Raw genomic sequence first — 25,007 nt, forward strand, 5'->3', positions numbered from 1 at the left:
TCTCACAATTGCGATATATCAAGTCAGAATTGTGACTTTTTTTCTCAGAATTGAGAGATATAAAGTCAGAATTGCGAGATATGAAGTCAGAATTGGGAGATATAAAGTCGCAATTGCGAGATATAAAGTCAGAATTGCATGATATAAAGTCGCAATCGCGACTTTATTTCTCACAATTCTGACTTCATATCTCGCAATTCTGAGAAAAAAAGTCACAATTCTCACAATATCTCACATGTGAGTTTATATCTCACAATTCTGAGAAAAGATGTCAGAATTGCGAGATATAAACTCACAATTATGTGTTATAAAGTCAGAATTGCGTGATCTAAAGAATTCTGACTTTATAACACGCAATTCTGACTTTATAACACGCAATTGCGAGTTTATATCTCGCAATTCTGACTTTATAACACGCAATTGCGACTTTATTTCACGCAATTCTGACTTTATATCTCGCAATTCTGACTTTATATCTCGCAATTCTGACTTTATAACACGCAATTGCGACTTTATTTCACGCAATTCTGACTTTATATCTCACAATTCTGACTTTATATCTCGCAATTCTGACTTTATAACACGCAATTGCGACTTTATTTCACGCAATTCTGACTTTATATCTCGCAATTCTGACTTTATAACACGCAATTGCGACTTTATTTCACGCAATTCTGACTTTATATCTCGCAATTCTGAGAAATAAAGTCAGAATTGCGAGATGTAAACTCGCAATTGTGAGATAAAAAGTCGCAATTATCTTTTAAAATGTTTTATTTTGTGGCGGAAACAAGCTTCCATAGAATGTAATGATTTCGGGGCACTTAATTTAAGTTATATGAAATGCAGTTAGCAAATTTAGAGTTTCCACTTAAGTAGGACTTTATATGTAATTTCATAATTACTTCTATTTTCTTTGAAATATGGTTAAAGTTACCGCTGAATGTACTGACAAGCATTTATGGTAAACTAAAATATACTTAAATGTCACTTCTAACTTGAGTCATATATTTAAATAGATTTGTAATTTGGCAAAAAGTGTTGCTCAACGTAATTCATGATTAAGCTGCAATTTAATACATTTAAAATACATTAACTTTAAATGTAATATCTAACAACACACTATGGTTACTTTTTTTAGTCAACAAATAAGTGTACTTTATGTACACTTCAAGTGCACACTTCTTTTTCACAAGGGTGAAGAAACTACACTAGCATAGTTTGGCAAATCCATTAATAAAATCCTAAAAATCCTTAAAAAATGAAAATGAATGCTATTTGTTGTATACATTACACTGATGTATTATTGTATCAGTGGTATATAACTTTATATGGCAGCTGGTAATCCCATATGTTGGAATTTTATGACACGTCTGAATCAATCAACATTGTAAAAAAAAAAAAAAAAGTATGGTCAAAAACAATTCTTTTTAAAAAAAAAAAAAGTGTGGAGGACACATTAAAAACAGACCAGAAGACAAGGATGTTTAGACTCCATGTTGGAAGACCAGGAAAATAAATACACTTTTGTTTCTTTTGTTGAAAAACTATTTACACAGTAGAAAGCACAAGTATCATATAAAAGTGTGTACATGTGAGCATGTATATGTGTGCATACAAATGTTGGTGTTTGTGTCTGGTAATTTCCTTTCTATTTCCTTTTTTTATAGCATATTTAAAACATTAATTGTTGTACATATAAGAAAACTTTGCACATTGTCCATGGTAAAAGAAATCCTGGAATTGGCCTGAGATCTTCTTATGGTTGCTCCTTTTTTATAACAAATGAGGAGCAGTCAGTTGTGTGACTGTGTGTGTATTGTCTATACTGTGTGTGTGAGTGTGTGTGTGTATGATAGGACTCTAGTGGCAGCCACACGCTCTGACCACCATGTTGCGGTATTTCTTCAGGATGACATTGGAGCTGTCGTCAAAATACAGGACGGAGATGGCGTGGAGTTGTGTGGGGGCGCAACATGGTTTTGGAACCGTTTCGGGGTTGATGAAGTGAACCTGAGAAAAAAAAAAGTACAAAGGTCAAAACAAAAGTACTTGCACAGATAGAAGATAACGCATCTTACTATCTGTACTTTACAGAGTTATTGTATTGCTAGATGCAAGGTTAAAAATTGACACTTTTTTGTTTTTATTGAGTCGTTAATTGGTAGTTTTAGGAATGGCAACTTTAAGGGACGTTTATGCGTTTTGGCCGTTCATGTTCACAACAATGGCGTTTTGGGGGTCTAAAAACACAAACTTTTGAAAACGGGTTTCACAGTGCAAGGTCTTGAAAAAAAATACTGTTATCGTCTCTGTGTAATCTAAAAAAATGACACGTTTTGGCAACGTTTCATCTGTGCGCAAAAAACACAAAGGAAAAACCTTTCCGTTTTTAGTGCGTCATTGTCGTGTAAACGTACCTTTAACTTGAGCATCTTCTTGTTTGTCACTCATTTACAAGAACAAAATAGCTAAATAATCCAAATGCCATAAAGACAAACATACACTACTGTTCAATTGTTTGGGGTCGGTAAGATTTTATGTTTGTGAAGGAAGTCTCTTCTACTCACCAAGGCTGCATTTAATTGGTCAAAAATACAGTAAAAACAGTAATATTGTGAAATATTATCACAATTTAAAATAACTGTTTTCTATTTGAATACATTTTAAAATGTAATTTATTCAAATAATTCAGAATTTTCAGCATAATTTCTCCAGTCTTCATTGTCACACGATCCTTCAGAAATCATTCTAATATGCTGATCTGATGCTCAAAAAAAAAAAATGTATTACTATCAATGTTGAAAACAGTGATGCTGCATAATATTTTTGTGGGATTGTTTGATGAACATGAAGTTCAAAAGAACAGCATTTATTTTAAACAAATCTTTCATAACATAAATGTCTTTACTGTCACTTTTTATCAATCAATTTAATGCATTCTTGCTGAATAAAATGATTTATTTCTTAAAAAAATAGTATTTATCATTGGCAGCTGTGGCAAAACGTACATTTTGGACCTTAGAGGCTTACCAGTGTCTGTACGATGGCGTGGTTTGTGGCGTTCATGTAGGAATTGAGAGGAAAGGCACATTCTCCCATACAGTAATAAGCAGCGTAACCCTCAGGAGCAATAATCCAATCCTGAGAGATGGACAGAGAATAGATCTGTTAAGACAACATCCACCTTCAGTCATAAAGCCTGAGCTAGACCTTTCCCAACCAGATGCTCTTCATTTTCACCATGCACGTCAGATCGCTCCGATTGTGATCACAATAAAGTCTAATTGTGTTGAGGTATGTGTAAAATGTTATGGTTCAAAAGGGAATTTGGGGGGGGAATGTAAATCCACATAGTAGAGTTGGGGTCTCCGAGTCCTCGCCAGCTGTTCTGAGAGAGTGTTTATGTGCTGTGATCCAGTAGGAGAGACAGATACGCCACAGGTGGCAAGACTATCGTGTGTAAACAGAAACGAGGCTCTCCTATCTCTGCTTGACTGCTGTTGCTCGTACTCTTGAGCCTAATGGAGTGAACGGCCTGAGCTACACAGACTCGTAAAACCGTTTGAGCCATAAACACAGTTAGAGATAAAGTGGAATGTCGAGTGAGATGGAGAAGGAAACCTGCTGGAAAAAAATCAAGTTAAACCCGATTAAGCTGGTTTTTGGAATATTTTAGCTGGTTTGTTGCTGATTGTAAGCTTGTGGTCTATCAGCCCCAACCAGAGGGGCGTTTCACAAAAGCATTGCTAGACAACTATGTTCGCGTGTTCTGTCGTTATCAGCATAGTTCAATGAGTCTGTGTTTCCCAAAAACCACAGTTCCAATGAACATCTGCAAACAGCATCCAAAGTTGTGTGGTCTGACATTTCTGAATGACAGCTCTCGAGCTGTGGTTAGAAGCAGTTTCTTGTTTGCATGACATGTGGACTTAATAAATCCTTATCTTGAGCAAAATAAGCAAGCTGACATTCAGTACAATCTGTATCTTTTATTTCGAATACATACAAATGTAATTTATTTTGTCAAGAGATTTAATGCACTGTTTTTGAAGAGTGCGCATGTGTGTGCTCTAGTAGCCTACGTAAGCATGAGAAAAATGAGAATTAATCCTCAGATGCCAATAACTGACAAAAATCAGATGCTGATAATTTATAGCAAAAAAAAAATCGCAAACAGATTAATTAAAATAAGTCCACATTCGAGAACGGTCACTTCGTATTGCGTAGCTACGCAGTGGGGAAACTCCTTTCCTCGAGAATATTGAGGCCTATATTTAAAAGTACCATCAGAGCAACTAGCTCACCGATTGGCTGTGCTGCAGCAACTGCACATCGTGTGGCGAAGCGGCTCTATCGCGCGTTCCAAAGAGACCCGAGCGCGTCAGAGCCCGCCAGAAGGGGTGTGGCTTATAGCTATAAAAGCCCACCATTTCACCATAAAATCAGATTTAATTTCCTTCAGCGACCTTCACGTCTCTGCCTCTTCAAAGCCTCGCCGTCGAATCAAGCCCTTCAGCTGGAACGAGCATTCTCAGCAGACTAGCGCCTTCTTCTCTCCGGAAGCCGCTTCTCTTCTGTCGCTCTTCTGTTTCAAGCACAGAACACCCAGGTAACCAGTCCCCCTTCTCTAAGCGGCCCATCCCCAGTTCTCACTCTGCCTCTATCCAATCGGGCCGAGGCCTGGCAAGCCAGCCCTGATGTAAATATGTGCACAAAACACAACACACAGGTTTCAGGTCCCCCTATGTTAGGCGGCCCACAACCATTTGTCATTCAACCCCTAGCCACACGGCCCCAGGCCTGGCAGGCCATCCCCGAAGTGTCGAGTTGGGTTTTAAACACTATATTCGCTCGCAGACCCCCGCGCTTTCAGACGGTCATCGAGACTTCGGTGAGAAGCGACGTGGCTCACGTGCTTCACACCGAATTGATAAGCTTGCTAGCAAAAGGGGCCATAGAGAAAGTTCCCCCACCACTGAGCCAGTCAGGGTTTTACAGTCGCTATTTCCTTGTGCCAAAGAAGGACGGCGGCACCAGGCCCATTTTAGATCTCAGACATCTGAACAAAGCCCTCATAAGACGGCCATTCAGAATGCTAACTACCAAACAAATCCTCGCGCAAGTTCGCCCAAGGGATTGGTTTTTCACAGTGGATTGAAAGACGCATATTTTCATATACAAATTACACCTCGCCACAGGCCATTCTTGAGATTCGCCTTCGAGGGGCAGGCGTATCAATACATGGTCCTACCGTTCGGCCTGTCTCTAGCAACCCATACATTTACAAAGTGCATGGACGCATCTCTCTCTCCCCTGAGACAGCGGGAAGTAGCCGTACAGAACTATCTCGACGACTGGCTCATTCTAGCTCAGTCGAAGACCGAGTTCCTGACTCACAGGTCCTGGCTCCTGGGCCATTTGGAATGCCTAGGGCTCAGGATTCAGTGTCTCCAAAAGCAAACTGTCACCCAGCCAGAACGTCACCTTTCTGGGTACAGTTATTGACTCAACGCGGATGAGAGCCCAGCTCATGCCCGAGCGTGCTCTCTCTATCCAGCGGCTGGTAGCGTCTTTCAGGGCGGGTGCTCACTCACCCCTCAGAAAATTTCAGAGAGCTTTGTGCCTCATGGCTGCAGCATCGTCAGTACTCCAACTGGATTTACTACACATGCGCCCCTTACAACATTGGCTCAAATTGGCCATGCATGGCGCTCAGGGCGCCTGCTCATCAAAGTGAACCACGGCTGCATAAGAGCCCTGGCTCCTTGGAAGGCTCCGAACTGGTACCAGTCCGGCGTAACCATGGGTGTGGCCCCCAGGAGGAAGGTGATATTCACGGATGCCTCCAACCTAGATTGGGGGGCACTGTGCGAGAGCAAGCCCGTCTCCAGCCTCTGGTCGGGCCCGGAGAAGGAGTTACGCATCAACTGCCTCAAAATGAGATCGGTCTGTTTAGCTCTCAAAGCGTTTCTGTGAGACCTGAGAGGACACCATATCTTAGTCCAAATGGACAACATGTCGGTGGTGTCCTACATAAATCGCCAGGGCGGCCTCAGGTCAGGCAACCTGTATGGCATGGCCAGAAACCTCCTCCTTTGGGCACGAGCCAACCTGCTCTCTCTGAGGGCTGCCCATGTTCTGGGCATCCAAAATCTGGGTGCGGACATGTTATCCCGAGACAACACTGCCCCCGGGGAATGGTCTCTCAACCCTCAGACGGTCTGTCTGATCTGGAGTGTGTTCGGAAGCGCGGAGGTCGGCCTCTTTGCCTCAGAGAACAACACTCATTGCCCAATGTTCTTCTGGCCCAGGCGCCCGCTTTATGCATTTCCTCCTGTCTCGATGTTGCCGCAGGTCATCGAGCAGATTAGAATGAGCAGATGCTCGGTCCTTCTGGTAGCCCCCCTCTGGAAGACCCAGGTTTGGTTCCCAGAACTGGCACAAATGATGGACTCAGCCCCATGGCCTATACCGATGAGGAAGGATCTCATGCAAGCGAACGGGGCGATTTGGCGCCCTCGCCCAGACTTGTGGGCCCTCCATGTGTGGCCCCTCAACGGGTATCCTGGGACCTCCCAGAGAGAGTCCTAGATAATATTACTGAGGCTAGAGCGCCCTCTACGAGGTGCCTCTATGCCCTGAAATAGTCAGTGTTCTCAAGCCCCATTCATGTGAAGTACCAGTTGTACTCTCTTTCCTTCAAGAGCTGTTGGATGCGGGACGCTCCCCCTCCACGCTCAAAGTGTACATGGCGGCTATAACAGCCTACCACGCCCCTGTGGCTGGCCAATCGCTAGAGAAAAGCATCCTTGTTGTTCGCTTTCTCAAAGGGGCCATGACAATCCTCATCCTCTAAGGATGAACCCCCCTCGGCGCCCTTCTGTGCCAGCTTGGGACCTTACCTCTCTTACTAATTCGTTCACTCGTTTTAGTTAAATCGTGACTAAAAATGTATTAATAATCACCTTATTCCTTTTTTCCCTCATTTTAATATTCTGTGGCCACATTGAACTAATTTGTTCCCTTGTTTTGATTTAACTAAAACAAAGAACATTTATTTATTTATTTATTTATTTATTTATTTATTTATTTATTTATTTATTTATTTATTTATTTATTTATTTATTTATTTATCCCACAGGTCATGTGCAGAGCTCTGTAAGATACACTACCGCCTAAAAGTAGGGTCAGTAAGTTTTTTTGTTTTGTTTTTAAAGGAGTTAATACTTTTATTCACCAAGGATGCATTAAATTGATCAAAAGTGACAGTAAAGACATTTATAAAAGATTCCTATTTTCAAGTAAACGCTTTCTATTTGTCAAAGAATCCTGACAAAATGTATCCACAAAAATATTAACCAGCACAACTGCTTTCAACATTGATAATAATCAGAAATGTTTCTTGAGCATCAAATCATCATATTAGAATGATTTCTGAAGGATCATGTGACACTGAAGACTGGAGTAATGATGCTGGAAATTCAGCTTTGATCACAGGACTAAATTACATTTTAAAATATATTCACATAGAAACTATTAATTCACAATTTAACTGTGTTTACTGTATTATTGATCAAATAAATGCATAAGAGACTTATGCTATAAGAGACTTTCAAAATCCTTATAAATCTTACCAACCCCAAACTTCTGCACGGTAGTGTATATAATTCCCATTTTGAATCACTTTCTGACCCCATGTGTTCTTGAGTAGAGCCAAAAAGAGGATAGATAGAGAAAGCAAGGAAATAACACTAGGAGATGTGGCAAGAACAAAAAAAGAGGAATATCACACCTGCCATCCAAGGTCTCGAAAACTAACGTACAGCTCATGTTTCTTACAGGCCTGCTTCTGATCAGCACTGCTGTTCTCTGAAAAGAAAGAGAAAGACAGATTGCTGTAGAGCTATAGAAACCTTTTACAGAAATGATAATCACTTACGATAAGGGTTTGCACATTTAAGTCTATGTCTGTTATTTTTACAGTCAAATATATGCTAAAGCAGTGGTTTTGTCAGACTTCAAATGTGTGACGGGGTGTTGAAGCTAAGGCTAAACTGTGAGAGACATGGAGAAATATGAGGAATAGGTCTCTGGAGTTTGCCCGAATCCCTAACCCTCATACATATGCAGAACATCGACCCAGATTCATTTAATATCCATTTAACACTGTAATGCTATTACTGAGCAAAATAACCTGCAGAGAATTACACAGTAATAGGAACCATATGAACACTGACACACACTCTCACGCAAATTTTATCTCTGCTTCTCCTTTGCCTTAAGGGGATAGTTTACCTGAAAAAGAAAATGCTGAACAGAAAAGTTATTTATTTGACCCACTTAAGTAGGATTTAAGGATTTTACAATTTCATATTGTATTTATATGGTTAAAGTGTACTGTATTGATATAACACACTACAGTTAAAATTATAAGTTAGTCAACACATCAAAATAAGTGCACTTCTTTAAAGTAAAACTGACATTATTATGAAGTGCACTTGTTAAAAGTGCATAAGTGTGTAAAGACAAATATCATGAAAGTGTGCTCTCTTTAAGTACACTAAAGTGATCTTTTATTTCTTTATCATTATATTATGTGCAAGTACGTTTTTTTTAAATATACTTATACGATTTGAATACTATTAAGCGCACTTCTCTAGGCTGAGTCCGAAATCGCCCCTATACCCTTAAATAGGGCACTATTTGAGGGGACACCCATTTGTAGCGGTGTCCAAAACCATAGTGGACGTTATACAGTGCACTGCAATAACGAGACTACAAGTGATGTACACTCAACGGCTAGAGAATACCCATAATGCACTGTGAGAGTCTGACCAGTGTCTGACCAGAAGATGGCGAATCATCCATCCATCCATTTTCCAAAACCGCTGGTCCAATGTGGCGACAGCGTAATATCATACAGGTATAATTTCTTTTTACTTGATTATTAAATTGTTTAATAAGGTTTATACATGCTAGTTTCCATAACAGAGTTCCAGATAAATCTTTTCATTACTACTGGAGCTGCCAGTTTGCAGAGTTTCAAATGATTATTAAACAGCAAGCACAAAATATGCAAAAGCGGCAGCCCTTCCAGATCACTCAGTGTCCGAATTTACTCACTCGTTTTCATTCTCTCCTTCAATTGGACTATATTAGTGGAGTAATGTAGGGAATAGTGAACGAGGGTACGTTGGGCGATTTCGAACACAGCCCTAGTTTCATCACTAAGAAAAAATTAGCATGTTATTTCCACTTTCATTTGGAACCACAGAAAGTTTCCATAGAATTATTCTTTTAAATACCTTTCTTTCGGTTCTGTTATTGCCATCTTTACATTTGTTTTCCTTTTTCACTTGCCTTCACACTTCTGTATTCAATATTGAAAACACACACACACCTGCAATATTGGCTACACGCAGTGCCTCCTGGCCCTTGGCGGTTTTGGAGCGGTTGGGATTGCGCTGCTTGTTGCCGCCCTGTGCGGAGCGGATGCTTCGGATATGGACCTCCGTAGCTTTGAAGAAGGCCACCATGAAGGGCTGTTTGCTCTGGGGGCCGCTGCGACCCACCAGCCCGGCCACCCATGGGTTCACACTCTGGCCTGCAGGGGGAGACACATACAACACTCATTTACCACTATCGGAAATCAATTACTAATTTGTTTTCCCTCTGAGATCTGAGAGGAAAGAAATACATCTTGGAATTGTTAATAAAAATGTTGACAGGAACAAATCCCAAAAGAGAAGCAGTCACAGCTCTATGAAGTTATACGGGCCCCTTGAAAGATGTATTTGAATGTATTTCTGTGAATCGGTTCTTCAGAGAGACTGTTTAAACACCCCATATATCACTCAACGGCACAGTTTAGCAATCCTTTACTTTGTCAGAGCCATGTGGCCTAATAAATCGCATAAAATGCATTATATAATAATCAGTTTGTCGGTCACAGTCTTATAAATCATGAGACTTGTGTAAGAAAGTGTGTGTGTTCTCCAAGAATATGCAATTTCTGGTGTTTATTTTGTGTAATCTCTCCCGCTCTCAAGAGCGCTTTTAGTTCACTGTTTACTCAGAGAATTCCAGCACTTACATCTGTTTCTGTGCCATCCTGGACTCCTTTTACCTACACAGCGGCTTTAGTGTGTGTGTGTGTGTGTGTATGTGTGTGTGTGTATGTGTGTGTGTGTGTGTGTGTGTGTGTGTGTGTGTGTGTGTGTGTGTGTGTGTGTGTGTGTGTGTGTGTAAGTAAGAGGAAGGAATGCTCTCTCTGTCTGAGCGCCGAGGTAAAGTCGGGTTGCCGGTTGCCTACAGCGACAGGGCAGGCGTCCCGCAAGCATGTCTCGACAAGCTCGCTGATCTACACAAGCCCCATAATACACTGCACCTGTTTTCATGCTAACACTTAAAACCTGTAACATCCTGTACACACACACACACCTTCCTATCACGCAGCTACGGTACAAAACACACTCCCACTGCGGCTGGCTATAAAGCGAGTGAGTGAAAAGCATAGTAGATTCAATTCTGCATGGCTTAGAACTTACACTGTAAAAAATTATATGATTAATAAGTAATATCAAAATAATTTAAGCAATTTTCTAAGTTTTTTTATGTTATACAAGATTCAACAAAAAATTGTAAAGTCAGTTTAATGCAATTTAAGTTGAATTGACTTAAACATCCAACTTGATTGTACTTACAAATTTAAGGCAGCAACTTTTTTTTACAGTGGACATCCAAACCAAGCATTGATATTAGACTAAACTTCACCATTAATATAGCCTAGAAATCTAGACGCACCCTAGCGGCAGCAAAATTTATTTTGCAGCCAGGGTAGTCTAGAAACTCTCCGTTGACTTTTGGAGCTGTAAAAACCTAAATTGGGTCAGGCCAATCACGTCGTGTATAGAGTAGGCGGGGCGGGCTTAACATAATGACGACAGAGTTGCGACGGTTCCCTGCTACTTGAAAACAAAGAAGAGCTGCTGCTGGAGAACAGTCTTTCGAATCGGCTTTGGCCGCGACTCTGGAGGACTTGGAGTTAAGTTTTTCTTTGAGAAAAGAGCAAAGAACGGCACTTAAGTCATTCTTAAAAAAGGAAGATGTGTTCGTTGTTTTGCCGGCCAGATTCAAAAGTTGAATCTATCAACTAACGTAAGCTCCGCTGTTGGGAAAACGCTCTGGTTGGTTGAAGCGCTGTCCTATTGTGTGCAGAGGGAATTTGAAAGACAGCCGTTTATCCCGCCCCTCGGATTGAGCCGTGTCTATGGTGAGTTGCCAGACCCAACATCTTGATGTAGGTCTGGCTTGCCAGGCTACCATTAATAGTGATTTCTGCTGAAACTCTAGACTAAGCATTAGTGATCAACACAGCTACTTAAGAAACATAGTCTTGGAAGTGTACTCTCTTTATTAACACAATTAAGTACACCTTTAAAATGTATTAATGTCAAATTAAAAGTCATTATGAAAGTCATTATGTTTTAATAATCTTTTGTTGTGCTTTAAAGAAGTGCACTTATTTTGATGTGTTGACTAACATACTAAAGCACATGTAAAGTACGTGATCATAATTTTAACTACAATTAAAGTTTAAAAAAGTTAATGTACTAAACTGCAACTTCGTCATTACAATACAATTAAATATATTTAAATTAGTGCTTTTATATATATATATATATATATATATATATATATATATATATATATATATATATATATATATATATATATATATATATATACAGTATATATATATACACATACTTTATTATTATATTTTTTACAAACTTTTATGCTAGATGTGATTAAACGCAATTAATCGATTTGACGGCACTAATTTAAATACATGAAATACAAGTTACAATAGAAATTATATTAAAGTGTATTTTAGTTTACTTTAAATGCTTGTCAGTACATTCAGCAGTAACTTTAACCATATTTCAAAGACAATAATTATGAAATTGCAAGTAAATTCCTATTTAAGTGGGTCAAAAACACTAAAGGTCAACTAATTACATTTAATATGAATTTAAACTATAATACATTTTCATTTAATTGCAAATAATAGGCAATTAAGTGTCCAAAAACATTACATTCAGTTCCATAATAAGTACACTTTTTTAAAAGTCTTTTTAAAGTGTACTTCTTTTTCAAGTCATTCAAATTAGAACAATACAAAATATATAAAAAAAAAAAAAAAAGTGCATTTTTACTAGTGGTCTCAAACGTTTGAACCCCCACTGTAGATGTTTTTCTTTGAATGGCTTTTAAATGCAATGTAATAAATTGCCCTTCAGAGAGACTGTAAACATTTACTGAACTGAACTGCACTGAACCTAAACGGCGCACAAAAGCAAAGGCAAAACAAATCGAGTGCTGTGCAGTGTGGGCTCAGAAACGGTCTCATTTTTGCAATCTGTGATGCAACACAATGTTCATGTATCATATTTTAAACCAGTGAACTGTGGTGTTTGCACTTCCACTTACCATCTAAACTTTCCAGAGCCAGCTGCAGGCCCAGATTCCGGCCCGGGTTCAGCACCCAGTGGTTACTGGTAGCTGTGATGTCGAACACCAGCCAGCCCTCTTCTGCTGCCCAGATCACCCGTGAGTCCAGCAGGAACAAATCTGAATCCCTAATGGAGAGAGTGCATATGACAGCGTATCACACAAAACATAGCATGCACTGAGTGATTAAAGCAAGTAGGGAAATGTGGGGAAAGATGTGCCAGCCCCTTAATACTATGTGCAACTTATGTGTGTATATATATATATATATATATATATATATATATATATATATATATATATATATATATATACACACAAAAGCTTTTACTTCATTCCTGAATGAATCAGCCGTTTGTCATACATATTTGAAACGACATGAGGAAGAGTAAATGAATACAGAATTTTCATTTTTGGGTGAACTATCCCTTTAATACCTTTATAAAACCCATGTATCTCATGGCATTACTTAATGTGTAAATGTTTTCATACTACCTCTGAGCTGCAGTAAACGGTCTGTAAATATATCTAGATATCAATTCAGATGCAGCTTATAAAAAAAAATTATGGCCTAAAAGTTTGTGTAATAAAAGCTGTGTTTGTCACGGGCTGGTCTGCAAAAGATTACGAAAAGGGAGGTTTAGAGTAAATGGTAGCATTAGCTTATAACAGTATAACAGAAAAAAACAAAGCAATAGCGTGTACTAAAACACGTTCACCATTAGACAATGAGTGGAAAGAACTTAAAGACTTAAATACACAGGCAAACAAACTAAATACAAAACAGGTGTGCTCTAATTAGTAACATAATGAGTAACAATGATGGAAGGAACATAGGAACAAAGACAGGCAAACTAAACGTCCATTATGAAAATCACAAACAGGCAAACAAAGGCAAATTAATAAAATATTTCTTTCTAAAGCTACTTTTTGTAATGTCTACTTGATGCTTTCTCAATGACTTTATCTTTTGGGGGTAATTTCTCAGCCAAATTTGATGTGTGATTAATTTGCGATTAATTAGATGAAATATTTAATTGATTGGCAGCCCTATTCTTTTGACTTCACCAAATAGCTTTTTAAGAACATCCAATTCCGGAATACAGAACATACACTATTATACATGTAATGTATTACATTTATATTATTTAACTTAATTCATTCATTTTCATTTTTAATATTTAAATTAATTACATCAATACATTACATACACATTTAATATACAGTATTACATTATTTAACCACATCAAATAATCCTCATCCTCCAAGGGAACCCCCAAATATTTACATTCTCCATAGTAACAGATCCCTAGAATGATATTTGGATCCAATTAAAGATGCGAAGTCCATGTAAACCTCAGTAAGAGGTCCAGAGATGGAGGGCAACTGGAGTGAACCAAAAGAAAAATACGTTCAGTGGTATCCAACTGATTCAAATACTGGTTTATAAATCACCACAGACACGCTTTAAGTCTTGTGTCTACAGAAGAAAAGACCAGTAGACATGTACTGTTGTACACAGGCTGGCAGGACTGACACCCTATTTACTACAGGTGTGACTTTTGAATTTTGCTGTTCACACAACAGCTTGAATAGCAGCTTGAATAGGCTACTATCTGTATGAACAAATAATAAAGTCAAGCCCCATTTCTATTCTCATAATAGCTGTCAATAACATCTGGTAACTTCCATCCAGTAACACGACAAAGTCTTAACCTAACTGAAATTAGTTTTATGTCAAAGCAAATGTAATCAAGTCTAAAAACACATATCATGTATACTATATATATATATATATATATATATATATATATATATATATATATATATATATATATACAGTATACACACACACACACACTCACCAGCCACTTTATTAGGTACACCTGCCCTTTAAATCAAATATCTAATCACCCAATCACATGGCCACAAATCAATACTTTTAGGCATGTAGACGATCTGCTGAAGTTCAAACTGACCATCAGAATGGGGAAGAAAGGTGATTTAAGTGACTTTGAATGTGGCCTGGTTGTTGGTGCCAGACGGGCTTGTCTGAGTATTTCAGAAACTGTTGATCTCCTGGGATTTTCACACACAACCATCTCTAGGGTTTCCAGAGAATGGTCTGAAAAGAGAAAATATCCAGTGAGCGGCAGTTCTGTGGGTGAAAATGCCTAGTTGATGCCAGAGGTCAGAGGAGAATGACCATACAGGTTCAGCTGATGGAAAGACAACAGTAACTCAAATAAACACTCGTTACAACTGAGATCTGCAGAAGAGCATCTCTGAACACGTCAAAGCTTGAAGCAGAAGAGCTACAGCAGCAGAAGACACACCGGTGACACTCCTGTCAGATGAGAACAGCAAACTGAGGCTACAATTCACACAGGCTCACCAAAATCAGACCATAGAAGATTAGAAAAATGTTGCCTGGTCTGATGAGTCTCTATTTCTGCTGCAACATTCAGATAGCAAAGTCAAAATTTGGCGTAAACAACATGAACACGCATGGATCTGTCCTGCCTTGTATCAGTGGTTCAGGCTGGTGTAATGGTGAACGGTATATTTTCTTTGGGCCCCTTTGTACCAATTAAGCATTGTTTAAATGCCACAGCCAACCTGAGTATTGTTGCTGATCATGTCCATCCCTTTATGACCACAGTGCATCATCTTCTGATGGATACTTCCAGCAGGATAACACACACGTCACAAAGCTCAAATCATCTCAAACTGGTTTCTTGAACATGATAGTGAGTTTACTAAACTCAAACGGCCTCCACAGTCACCAGATCTCAATCCAATAGAGCAGCTTTGGGATGTGCTGGAACAGGAGATTCACATCATGGATGAGCAGCCAACAAATCTGCAGAAACTGCCTGATGCTTTCATGACAACATGGACCAAAATCTCTGAGGGATTTTCCAGCATCTTGTTGAATCTCTGCCTCGTAGAATGCAGGGAGTTCTGAAGGTTAAAAGGGTTCTAACGCGGTACTAGCGAGCTGTACCTAATAAAGTGGCCAGTGAGCTTTTAGTGGATAATAGTGTTATATTATAATTAACATAATATTTTAAATAAATATTGTATCCGCAGAATTAAAAACTTAAAACTAACCCGTATTATATTATATGTTATCAGTAGGGGATGTTCGTAACCTGTCAAATCTGTTACCATGATTGTGTACAGTAAACCATTGTTAATTGAAGACTGAATTGTTTTCAAAATGGAAAAGACACTGATTTGAATGACCCTTACAGTGAAAGATGGAGAAGGTGGTGGATAATGGGAAACAGAGGGGGGAAAGTGAAATAAGTGGAGAAATGGGAGAGTGATGAACAGCGCATTCGCTCCAGATGGTAAGGCCCTGGGGAGCACTTCATTTCCTTAATTGACAATAATGGCTTTATAAATGGCTGTTGATCTCACAGTGTTGCTGCCCTGCTCTAAATCAAACAGAGGAATTTAGAGCAAGTCAAGAAGACAGCGTAAGAAAGGGACTGAGAAGCATTATACAACAAAAGACAAGGGGAAACGCTGCAGGGAGAGAAAGACTGGAACTACATGAACACACTTCAGAAGTTTCAAAGCCCCAGAGTAGTTCAGGTGCTCAGTGTGTGTGATCCAAACACCTGTTCTGCTCAACATCTGCTGCCTAAGTCTAATTCAGTGTCCTTTATCACTCCATTTTTGTCTCTTTTCTCTCCCTGATGGGAGCACAATGAGGAGTGTTGTTCCCCACAGACCTGTCGAGGCAACTGAGGCCTTCAGGAGGGGTCGAGCAGCACGTAGGAGGAGCTAGACGTTCTTGAACCCAATTCACAGCGCGGGTCATGCCGATATTCTAGAAGGTCCCGAACGTGCGGTGAAGGGAAGCCCTGTGGCGCACAACTGATTCTTTGAGAGGGGAGCCGCTGAGTCGGAATAGGAAAGATGGTGTGGTCAACAGTAAAGTTTGCATTGGGATGGTTAGATAGACTGAGCACTATGTGTGCGGCAAAAAGAAATAGATGGAAAGGAAACACAAATCAAATGTGTCCAACATTTAATGCACCAGAGGGGTTGAGAGCGTTACAGCCCTCAAGAGGAATGGATTTTCCTTGGAACCAATTCCCAGGCAAGAAACACCCACCATAAAAAATTGTTAACTATATGCAGGCCCACATGGAATCTGCAGACATTTTTCATATTTCTGAGGCTGATTTAAAAATGCAAAATGCCAGAAAAGTTTTCTTGTGGATATGGAGATGCACAATGATCAACCGATTTCGGGGGCACTGTATGATTCAGAGGAAAGACTTTTTTTTCTTTTTTTTTCAGCACTAGAGTTATTAGCAAAAACATTAAAGACTTTCAGTTTTTATAACACGTACTAATTTTCACATGATCCATTTTTGTAGTCGTTATATATAGTCATAATAGAGGATCAGTTGGTATGTCCACCAGAGAAGATGCACACCAATTTTAAACTTCACCGATCATTCGGTAACGGCATTATTAAGGATTTTCAGCTGCAGCAGTTGAGTAATTTTTACATGACTTGGAGTGCGTCCTCAATGTCCTGTGGTTTATGTGTATAAAGTTTCAAAAAGTTGTGTTAAGTTTGCAACACTTCTTCAAATCAAAATTCTTTTTGCCAGCACAGTCCCTTGCTGCTGTGTGCAAAATTTGATGAAGATCAGATGAACGGCCTAAGAGGTGTTCGAATAAGTAGGGTTTTATATGTGGAAGAGAAATTTTATATGTGGAAACAAAACTGACAAGAACATTATTTTTAGATGTTGACCCAAGGATTCAGAGTAATAAAAAGTTAATTCTGGTGTTAGCAGAATGTGTGAAAGACCTTATTATAGCACCACCTAGTGTCCGACGACAGATGTGCGTTTGCTTCTTGCTTGGAGCCCTTAACATGAATGATACGGTATAGAATGTAGATGTACCTGTCTGAGTGTTCTTCCAGCACCTGGTAGACGCTGATGCGGAAGGTTTCGTTGTCAAAGCGTTCTGGAACAAAGTCCTTGTAGATCCGGAACTCAGCCGCAGTCACCGCCTCACCCTCGGGAATCTTGGACAGGTCAAATCGGAATTCTCTGTGATGGCGCCTCACAGGCAAAAACTCCTTATCATGTTCAACTGGACAAGATAAACAGTGAAAGAGATGCATCAGCGCTTCGAAACAGTGTCAAAACATTTCCACCACAGTGAAAGGTTAGCTTGACATTTACACTGTACTCATTTACACTTGAACTCGAATGTCACCTTCGTTTGCACTATTGCTGCCTGCAGGCAAGTCAAGCCACCCCATTCTGGTTTGTCATGCATAAACACAGAGCACATTTCTAGACAGATGTTTGAACTCTCCAGAGCCACTGATTGAGACATAGTCCTGCAGACAGCTTTGTGTGTCTCTTTTTCTCAAGCCCTTTCTCACTTTTTCCTTATTACTCTTTCCTCCATCATCTGGACTCTGTGAGGCAGAAGACATCTCTCCCATTTTGTGAGCATGGGACTTGATTCAAACTTGCTGATCAAATTGTGTTTACATTTTATCATTGTGAAAACTGAATGTTTTTCGTAAAGAGGGCAGAATCTGACACTGAGCCTGGAGTGTTTTGGTAGCCAAGGAACTTGAAATAAAGAGATCGTTCATCCCAAAATGAAAGTTCTGTCATTATTTACTCATGTGTACCTCATGTGTTTACAAACTGGTATGATCTTCCTTCTTTGGTTGAAGATAAAAGAAAATGTTTTGAGGAATGTTCAATCAGGCAATCATATTTTACAGCTCCTATCTAATTAAATGTGGAAATATGGATACATTTCAAATCAGCAATAAAGTCTGACATGAATAGTATCATAAACATTGTTTCTTCATATAGCTAAAACAACTGTAAAACTTAGGTTAGTCCAGCCAATGCAATGTGGAGCGTAGAGCTAAACGCAAGTTTCACCCATAGACTCTAGAAATAGAAATACAGTGAGGAAAATAAGTATTTGAACACCCTGCTATTTTGCAAGTTCTCCCACTTGGAAATCATGGAGGGGTCTGAAATTGTCATCGTAGGTGCATGTCCACTGTGAGAGACATAATCTAAAAAAAAAAATCAGAAATCCCAATATATGATTTTTTAACTATTTATTTGTATGATACAGCTGCAAATAAGTATTTGTAAAGTATTCTTTAAATAAGACTGTCTATCAGCTAGAATTCTGACCCTCAAAGACCTGTTAGTCTGCCTTTAAAATGTCCACCTCCACTCCATTTATTATCCTAAATTAGATGCACCTGTTTGAGGTCGTTAGCTGCATAAAGACACCTGTCCACCCCATACAATCAGTAAGAATCCAACTACTAACATGGCCAAGACCAAAGAGCTGTCCAAAGACACTAGAGACAAAATTGTACACCTTCACAAGGCTGGAAAGAGCTACGGGGAAATTGCCAAGCAGCTTGGTGAAAAAAGGTCCACTGTTGGAGCAATCATTAGAAAATGGAAGAAGCTAAACATGACTGTCAGTCTCCCTCGGACTGGGGCTCCATGCAAGATCTCACCTCGTGGGGTCTCAATGATCCTAAGAAAGGTGAGAAATCAGCCCAGAACTACACGGGAGGAGCTGGTCAATGATGTGAAAAGAGCTGGGACCACCGTTTCCAAGGTTACTGTTGGTAATACACTAAGACGTCATGGTTTGAAATCATGCATGGCACGGAAGGTTCCTCTGCTTAAACCAGCACATGTCAAGGCCCGTCTTAAGTTTGCCAATGACCATTTGGATGATCCAGAGGAGTCATGGGAGAAAGTCATGTGGTCAGATGAGACCAAAATAGAACTTTTTGGTCATAATTTCACTAAATGTGTTTGGAGGAAGAAGAATGATGAGTACCATCCCAAGAACACCATCCCTACTGTGAAGCATGGGGGTGGTAGCATCATGCTTTGGGGGTGTTTTTCTGCACATGGGACAGGGCGACTGCAGTGTATTAAGGAGAGGATGACCGGGGCCATGTATTGCGAGATTTTGGGGAACAACCTCCTTCCCTCAGTTAGAGCATTGAAGATGGGTCGAGGCTGGGTCTTCCAACATGACAATGACCCGAAACGTTTGACCTCTGTAATTGCAAACAAAGGCTACTGTACCAAATATTAACATTGATTTTCTCAGGTGTTCAAATACTTATTTGCAGCTGTATCATACAAATAAATAGTTAAAAAATCATATATTGTGATTTCTGGATTTTTTTTTTAGATTATGTCTCTCACAGTGGACATGCACCTACGATGACTATTTCAGACCCCTCCATGATTTCTAAGTGGGAGAACTTGCAAAATAGCAGGGTGTTCAAATACTTATGTTCCTCACTGTATATGGACGTAGTGTCCATGATGTCACCCGTAGGTTTCTGAAGAGCATTTTTGAAACCCAAAGTGGGCGGAGCCGGCCTTCGCCATCTTGGCAGCGCGTCACTTCCGGATAACCAAAAATGGGCAAAAAGGCGGGATTAGCTGAGGTGACATGATGGCTAACAGACAGCAGACAGACGGCTAGTAGTGACATCAGCGGCAATCCACATGTCACTCAAGTGGCCACGCCCTTAATTATGCAGAACTTTAAGGCTTTATATAATTTAAACGGATGAGTTATTAAAAAAAATCCCCCCCCTCACATTTGTCATTAAGGGCAAAATTAGCTATATTGACCAAAACCACTTTCAGCACCAGGCTGTAAACATATTTTTTTCTGCTGTACAGTTGGGCATATTAATATGTGGGGTCTATGGGATTGACTCTCCTTTGGAGCCTGTCTCTAGCGGCCAGTCGATGAATTGCAGTTTAATTCACTTCCATGTTGGATTCAAGAGAGAGACCGGAAGGTGGTGACTCTTTCATTTGGAAGGCACGGTACTTCTTTTACCAGCACTGCCATATTGGGCGATCCAATTTCTCCCATTCATTGTAAAACCCAGTGGCCCATCTCAGCTAAATACAGTCCCTGGCAGACCACAGACATGTTAAAGCTAACGCAAAACGCAAGCACTGGGGGTCAAAAGGTTAAAAAGATGCACTCTCAAAATAAATGTGCAAAAATGTTACCTTTAGTGGTACAACAGCTTGTCACTGGGGTAGTACCCTTAAAGGGACCTCTGTACATAAAGGTTCACAGTGGTGCCTTAAGGGTAACATTCTGATACTTATTACTACTATATGGCCCTGTCCCAAATGGCACACTTTATGTGCACTTGCAGTCTTGTGGAGTCCAAAAGGACTCATTGTCATTTTAGGTTTCAGAGTGCCTCATTTGCGGCCGATATGCACCCTGGATGCACACTTTTACCAGGCCCGCACTGAAGCGAACTCTACGGCAGAATTCTGCCCATCAGTCAAAGTGGCGTTACAGGGTTTAGGTCCTTTGAACACGCATTTCAACACGCACAGGTTTAGGACCTTTAGGAAGGTACAAAGGTGTACAATTTTTGCACCCTTTTCAGACAGTGTACAATAGGGGTGTAACGGTACGTGTATTCGTACCGAACCGTTTCGGTACAGGGCTTTCGGTTCGGTGCACGTGTGTACCGAATGACTGAATGCAATATTTTGTGTGCGGAACATAGGTACATTTTCGTGTTTCCACACGAACATATTAAGTGGCGGAAGTCTCCGCGTTCAGCGCAAATCCCGCCCTGCAGCTGATTCTAATGTTTTTTCCTATTAGACATTCTCTGGTTTTACCCGTCGTCACTGTAACAATGAAATAGACAGCAGGGCGAAAAAAAGCTTTTCCGCTTCGTGTGCGCCGCCGCACTCTCCGTTCCGTGGCGCGCGCGCGCGCGTGTGTGTGTGTGTGTGTGTCGACGACCCGCTGCGCTCTCTGCTCAATGTTCGAGTCCGTGTTTGCGCTGCGCGTTCTGCTCTGTCGTTAACGGCCCAAACACTCCAATCATGTACCGATCACGCACTGGAAAAGCAAAGTCCGCTCAAATAAGGTGAAATTTCTCAGTAGTAACTTAGATTTCTGTTTGCTGAGCTGGTATAGTCATGCTGGCAACAATGGTAAAATGACCTGCTCTGATCACATGCTCTGGTAATAATAGCTTTGTACTATAGCTTTGGACTATATTTTATTTTGATAATTATTAAAAAAGTGGAAAAAATAAATCTTAAATTGATTATGTTGATTGATTATTGAAATATAATAATAAATTAATATATTTGTTTAATATTATTTTAATATAGGGCTATTTTCTGTTCCTGCACTGTAATCATAGTTATTTATTTATATTTTTCATTATATTTTATTATGTGATATTGGTTTGAGACTGAGAGTGTTTTATTTAGTGGAGAACTTTGCAGCAGTATTTTATTTCTTATTCTTTTTTTATTTTATATCTATTTTATTATATTTTATTAAAAAGTGTTTAAAAAAGTGTAAACAACTTGTTAAAAAAAGTTTATAGTAATAAACAACCTGCAGTTTAATGTTTGCATTTCTTTCCCTTACTGTACCGAAAATAAACCGAACCGTGACTTTAAAACCGAGGTACGTACCGAACCGTGATTTTTGTGTACCGTTACACCCCTAGTGTACAATCATCGTGGCATCTTTGCCAATTATTGGCTTTTCAATAAGAAAAATGCTTTTAGTTGACATTTCTTTCCAAACATTACAATAATGGATATCTTCAAACTGACAATTTGAGCAAACTGTTGCAACTGAGCAAATTGTTTGATAGCTATAGTGTAAGATCTTTATAACTATATAGCAGATTACTTAAATAAAATTCATATAAATAATATCATTTGTCAATTTACAGTAGGCTATATCTCCCAATAGTATGTATGAGTAAGATAATAGTTCAATTATTTTCATAGTTATATGATCAAAACTCTGTAGTTTTTATTGTGGGGGCAAAACATATATTTCAATGCAAAACAATGATGATTGAGAGCTAAACAAAACCGTTCCTCAAAAGCCCGATGGATCATATTTGATTTTTACATTTTAATGTGATTTTTATAAAATACTATTTGTGGATAGTCAAATAAACCTAAGTTGTCTCAGTCCAGTAAGTGTTCATCTTGAAATATTATTCTTATGTTTACTTTATAAGAATTAGTAAATATTTCACAGCTCAAACACACGTGTATAACGACCTGAGGGGGGACATTTTTAGAATTATGTTAAAAGGCCTTTCACTTGTTAAAAAGTATAAACTTTTTTAATCAGACAAAAGAAGGCAGATTTGAGTGAATAGTACATTTGATATTTTGATCATTTAGAGGCCTTATAAAATTGTGTATCAAAAAAAAAAGAAACAGTAGGTTTAATAGTATTAATGATAGTGAAAAATTGCATGTCTGATTTATTTGTAAAGAAAATTAATCTGCTTGTTGCACGTAATGATCTTCACTGTCTGATACAGTAGGTGAGCTTACAGTATTTGGTGTGTAATGTGCTCACAGAAGTTGTCTAATGTGCCGGACTCTCACTTTTCAGTGATTGATAAGCGCTGTCAAGGACTGAAGATAGCTCTCTGTCTTTCTTTGGCTCATCTTCAGTCTTTTATCACTGTGTGAGAGTACTGCACACACACAGACAATAGCAGCCTTGTTGACTCTGCAGTCAGTGCATCAGAGCCAGTGAGAGCAGCTGTCATCCTCATAGCTCTACTGAGAGCAGTGAATCATGTGTCTGAAGAGACTGAACTGTGTGAAAATTAAGTTGTATTTCTCTCTTTACTGATTCCCGGAGTATGTGATCTATTCTGGTTCTCAATGGTTTTACACTGGACATCAAAGGCCAAGCCAACACAGTACAAAATTTATTTGGGTCAATGATATTTATTATGAAAGCTGTTCATAATAATAAAAAAAACCTCTTGTCTACAGTAGGTCTTGGAAATGTCCTTTTTGTGTTCATGTTTCTTGAAAACGTATAAAATTATCAAGAGAGTTCAAATTTAATGACTCCAAAAAATGTCATGTGGTATCCCCAAATAAAAAGTAATAGCAAGTACTAACAAGTTGAATATATGCAAGAAAATGTAAAATATAATAAATAAAAAATAGTAATAAAAATGTACTAAAGGTAAAGTTTTTTTTTTTTTGATATATGAATATATTATTAATTCATAAATATCATTTTATAATTTAAGTTTTTGTGGAGTCATACCACATGCCATTCTCCTTCCTAAAGTAACATTACCTCATTCAATAAAGGTAAAGTTACCTTGTATTTCAAGCATTTTTTTGACCATGACATAGTCATGAGGGTTTGCAGGGGTCCTCAAGATGATGATATATCCTGTTTGATGTTATTTCTTCCCTGTATTTCTCTGCATGTTGGCCAACTTTGAACATGAACATGTTGGCTGCACCACTTGGAAAGTTTTCCATTAATCATCAAATCTGTTAGAATAATACATTTAATAGATAATAAAAATAATAATAATAATAATGCCATTTTAAATAAAAGAAAGGAAAATGTTTTCAAGAAATTAAAGTTCCCTTTCGAGAAAAATGGATGCAGTGTCATAGTGTTGACGCTATGGGAATACATCCAGGCGTGACCAGTGTCCGAAGCATGTGTAAAACACACCAATCTTTATTGGCCGACTACAATACTATGACGTCATATGGAGCGCCCATGCGTATAAAAGGGCGCCTGCATTAAACGTCATCAGTTTTTTTATCGTCAGGAGCTGCTTTTTTTGTGTGCGTTAAAGATGAGAATCTGGAGTGTGTTGCACTCAAGGAGCTGGATGCACTCATTGTGATGCATTTGCAGTAAGAACTTTTATTCTTGCTTGATTCTCTAGGGATAAAATCCAGCGTGTGCATGCAGTGCGTTCAGCTCTCACTGGAGCTGGAGGCTCTTATGGCACTGCATCACTGGAGCGCATTTGCGTTTGCCATATGAATCTCTGTTCTAGCTTGATTCTCTTAGAGCGATGAGAATGAAGGAGTGAAGGAGTGGTCACATTGACATGATGCGACCCCTTCACTCTTCGGCTATCCTTCTTCCAGCACAGCTGGTAAAAAAAGCTGAGGGACAACTGTTTCATAGAAGGGCTGGTCACGGTAAAAAGATCCTCACTTTTCGGTTGCCCTTCCTTTATATATCTGGAGGTGTTAGCAGTAAAATGCTGAGGCAACAGTTTAGTGAAGGAGTGGTCGCGGTGAGATGATGCAACCCCTTCACTTTTGGGTTGCCCTCCCTCCAGTGTGACAGGGGGTGTTAAGCAGTTGACCTGGCTGCAACCATATCATAACAAAGTTCATCAGGGAAGGAGGTAGGAACTGGCGAACATTCAACATAACTTTAATAATAATATAAACAAGCAAAACAAAACGAAAGTAAGTCTGTTACAGACAACTGCCGCATATAAACATATTAAAACAACAACATAAATTTCCCAGGCCTGGTCCTCTCTCATCTTCCATCGTCGTCATTGTTCCTTTTATCCTTCCGGAGCTCTTCCGTGGGACTCGAGAACT

At 39.2% G+C, this 25,007-nt stretch overlaps 1 protein-coding gene across 1 annotated transcript in view; it reads right to left on the bottom strand.

The window, feature by feature from the left end:
* Window positions 1–1,443: 1,443 nt before the first annotated feature.
* Window positions 1,444–25,007, bottom strand: part of bmp7b (bone morphogenetic protein 7b) — a 60,557-nt gene continuing 36,993 nt past the window's right edge. Inside the window, exons 2-7 of the mRNA XM_079849578.1 lie at window positions 17,454–17,646; window positions 12,496–12,644; window positions 9,404–9,607; window positions 7,796–7,872; window positions 3,034–3,144; window positions 1,444–2,013 (exon numbers count right to left, since the gene is read on the bottom strand). Coding sequence (XP_079705704.1) covers window positions 1,864–2,013; window positions 3,034–3,144; window positions 7,796–7,872; window positions 9,404–9,607; window positions 12,496–12,644; window positions 17,454–17,646 — 884 coding nt within the window. The 3' untranslated portion in view covers window positions 1,444–1,863. The remainder of the gene's footprint in view (window positions 2,014–3,033; window positions 3,145–7,795; window positions 7,873–9,403; window positions 9,608–12,495; window positions 12,645–17,453; window positions 17,647–25,007) is intronic.

Source organism: Squalius cephalus (genome assembly GCF_949319135.1).
Source record: "Squalius cephalus genome assembly, chromosome: 18".
Classification (NCBI taxonomy): domain Eukaryota; kingdom Metazoa; phylum Chordata; class Actinopteri; order Cypriniformes; family Leuciscidae; genus Squalius; species Squalius cephalus.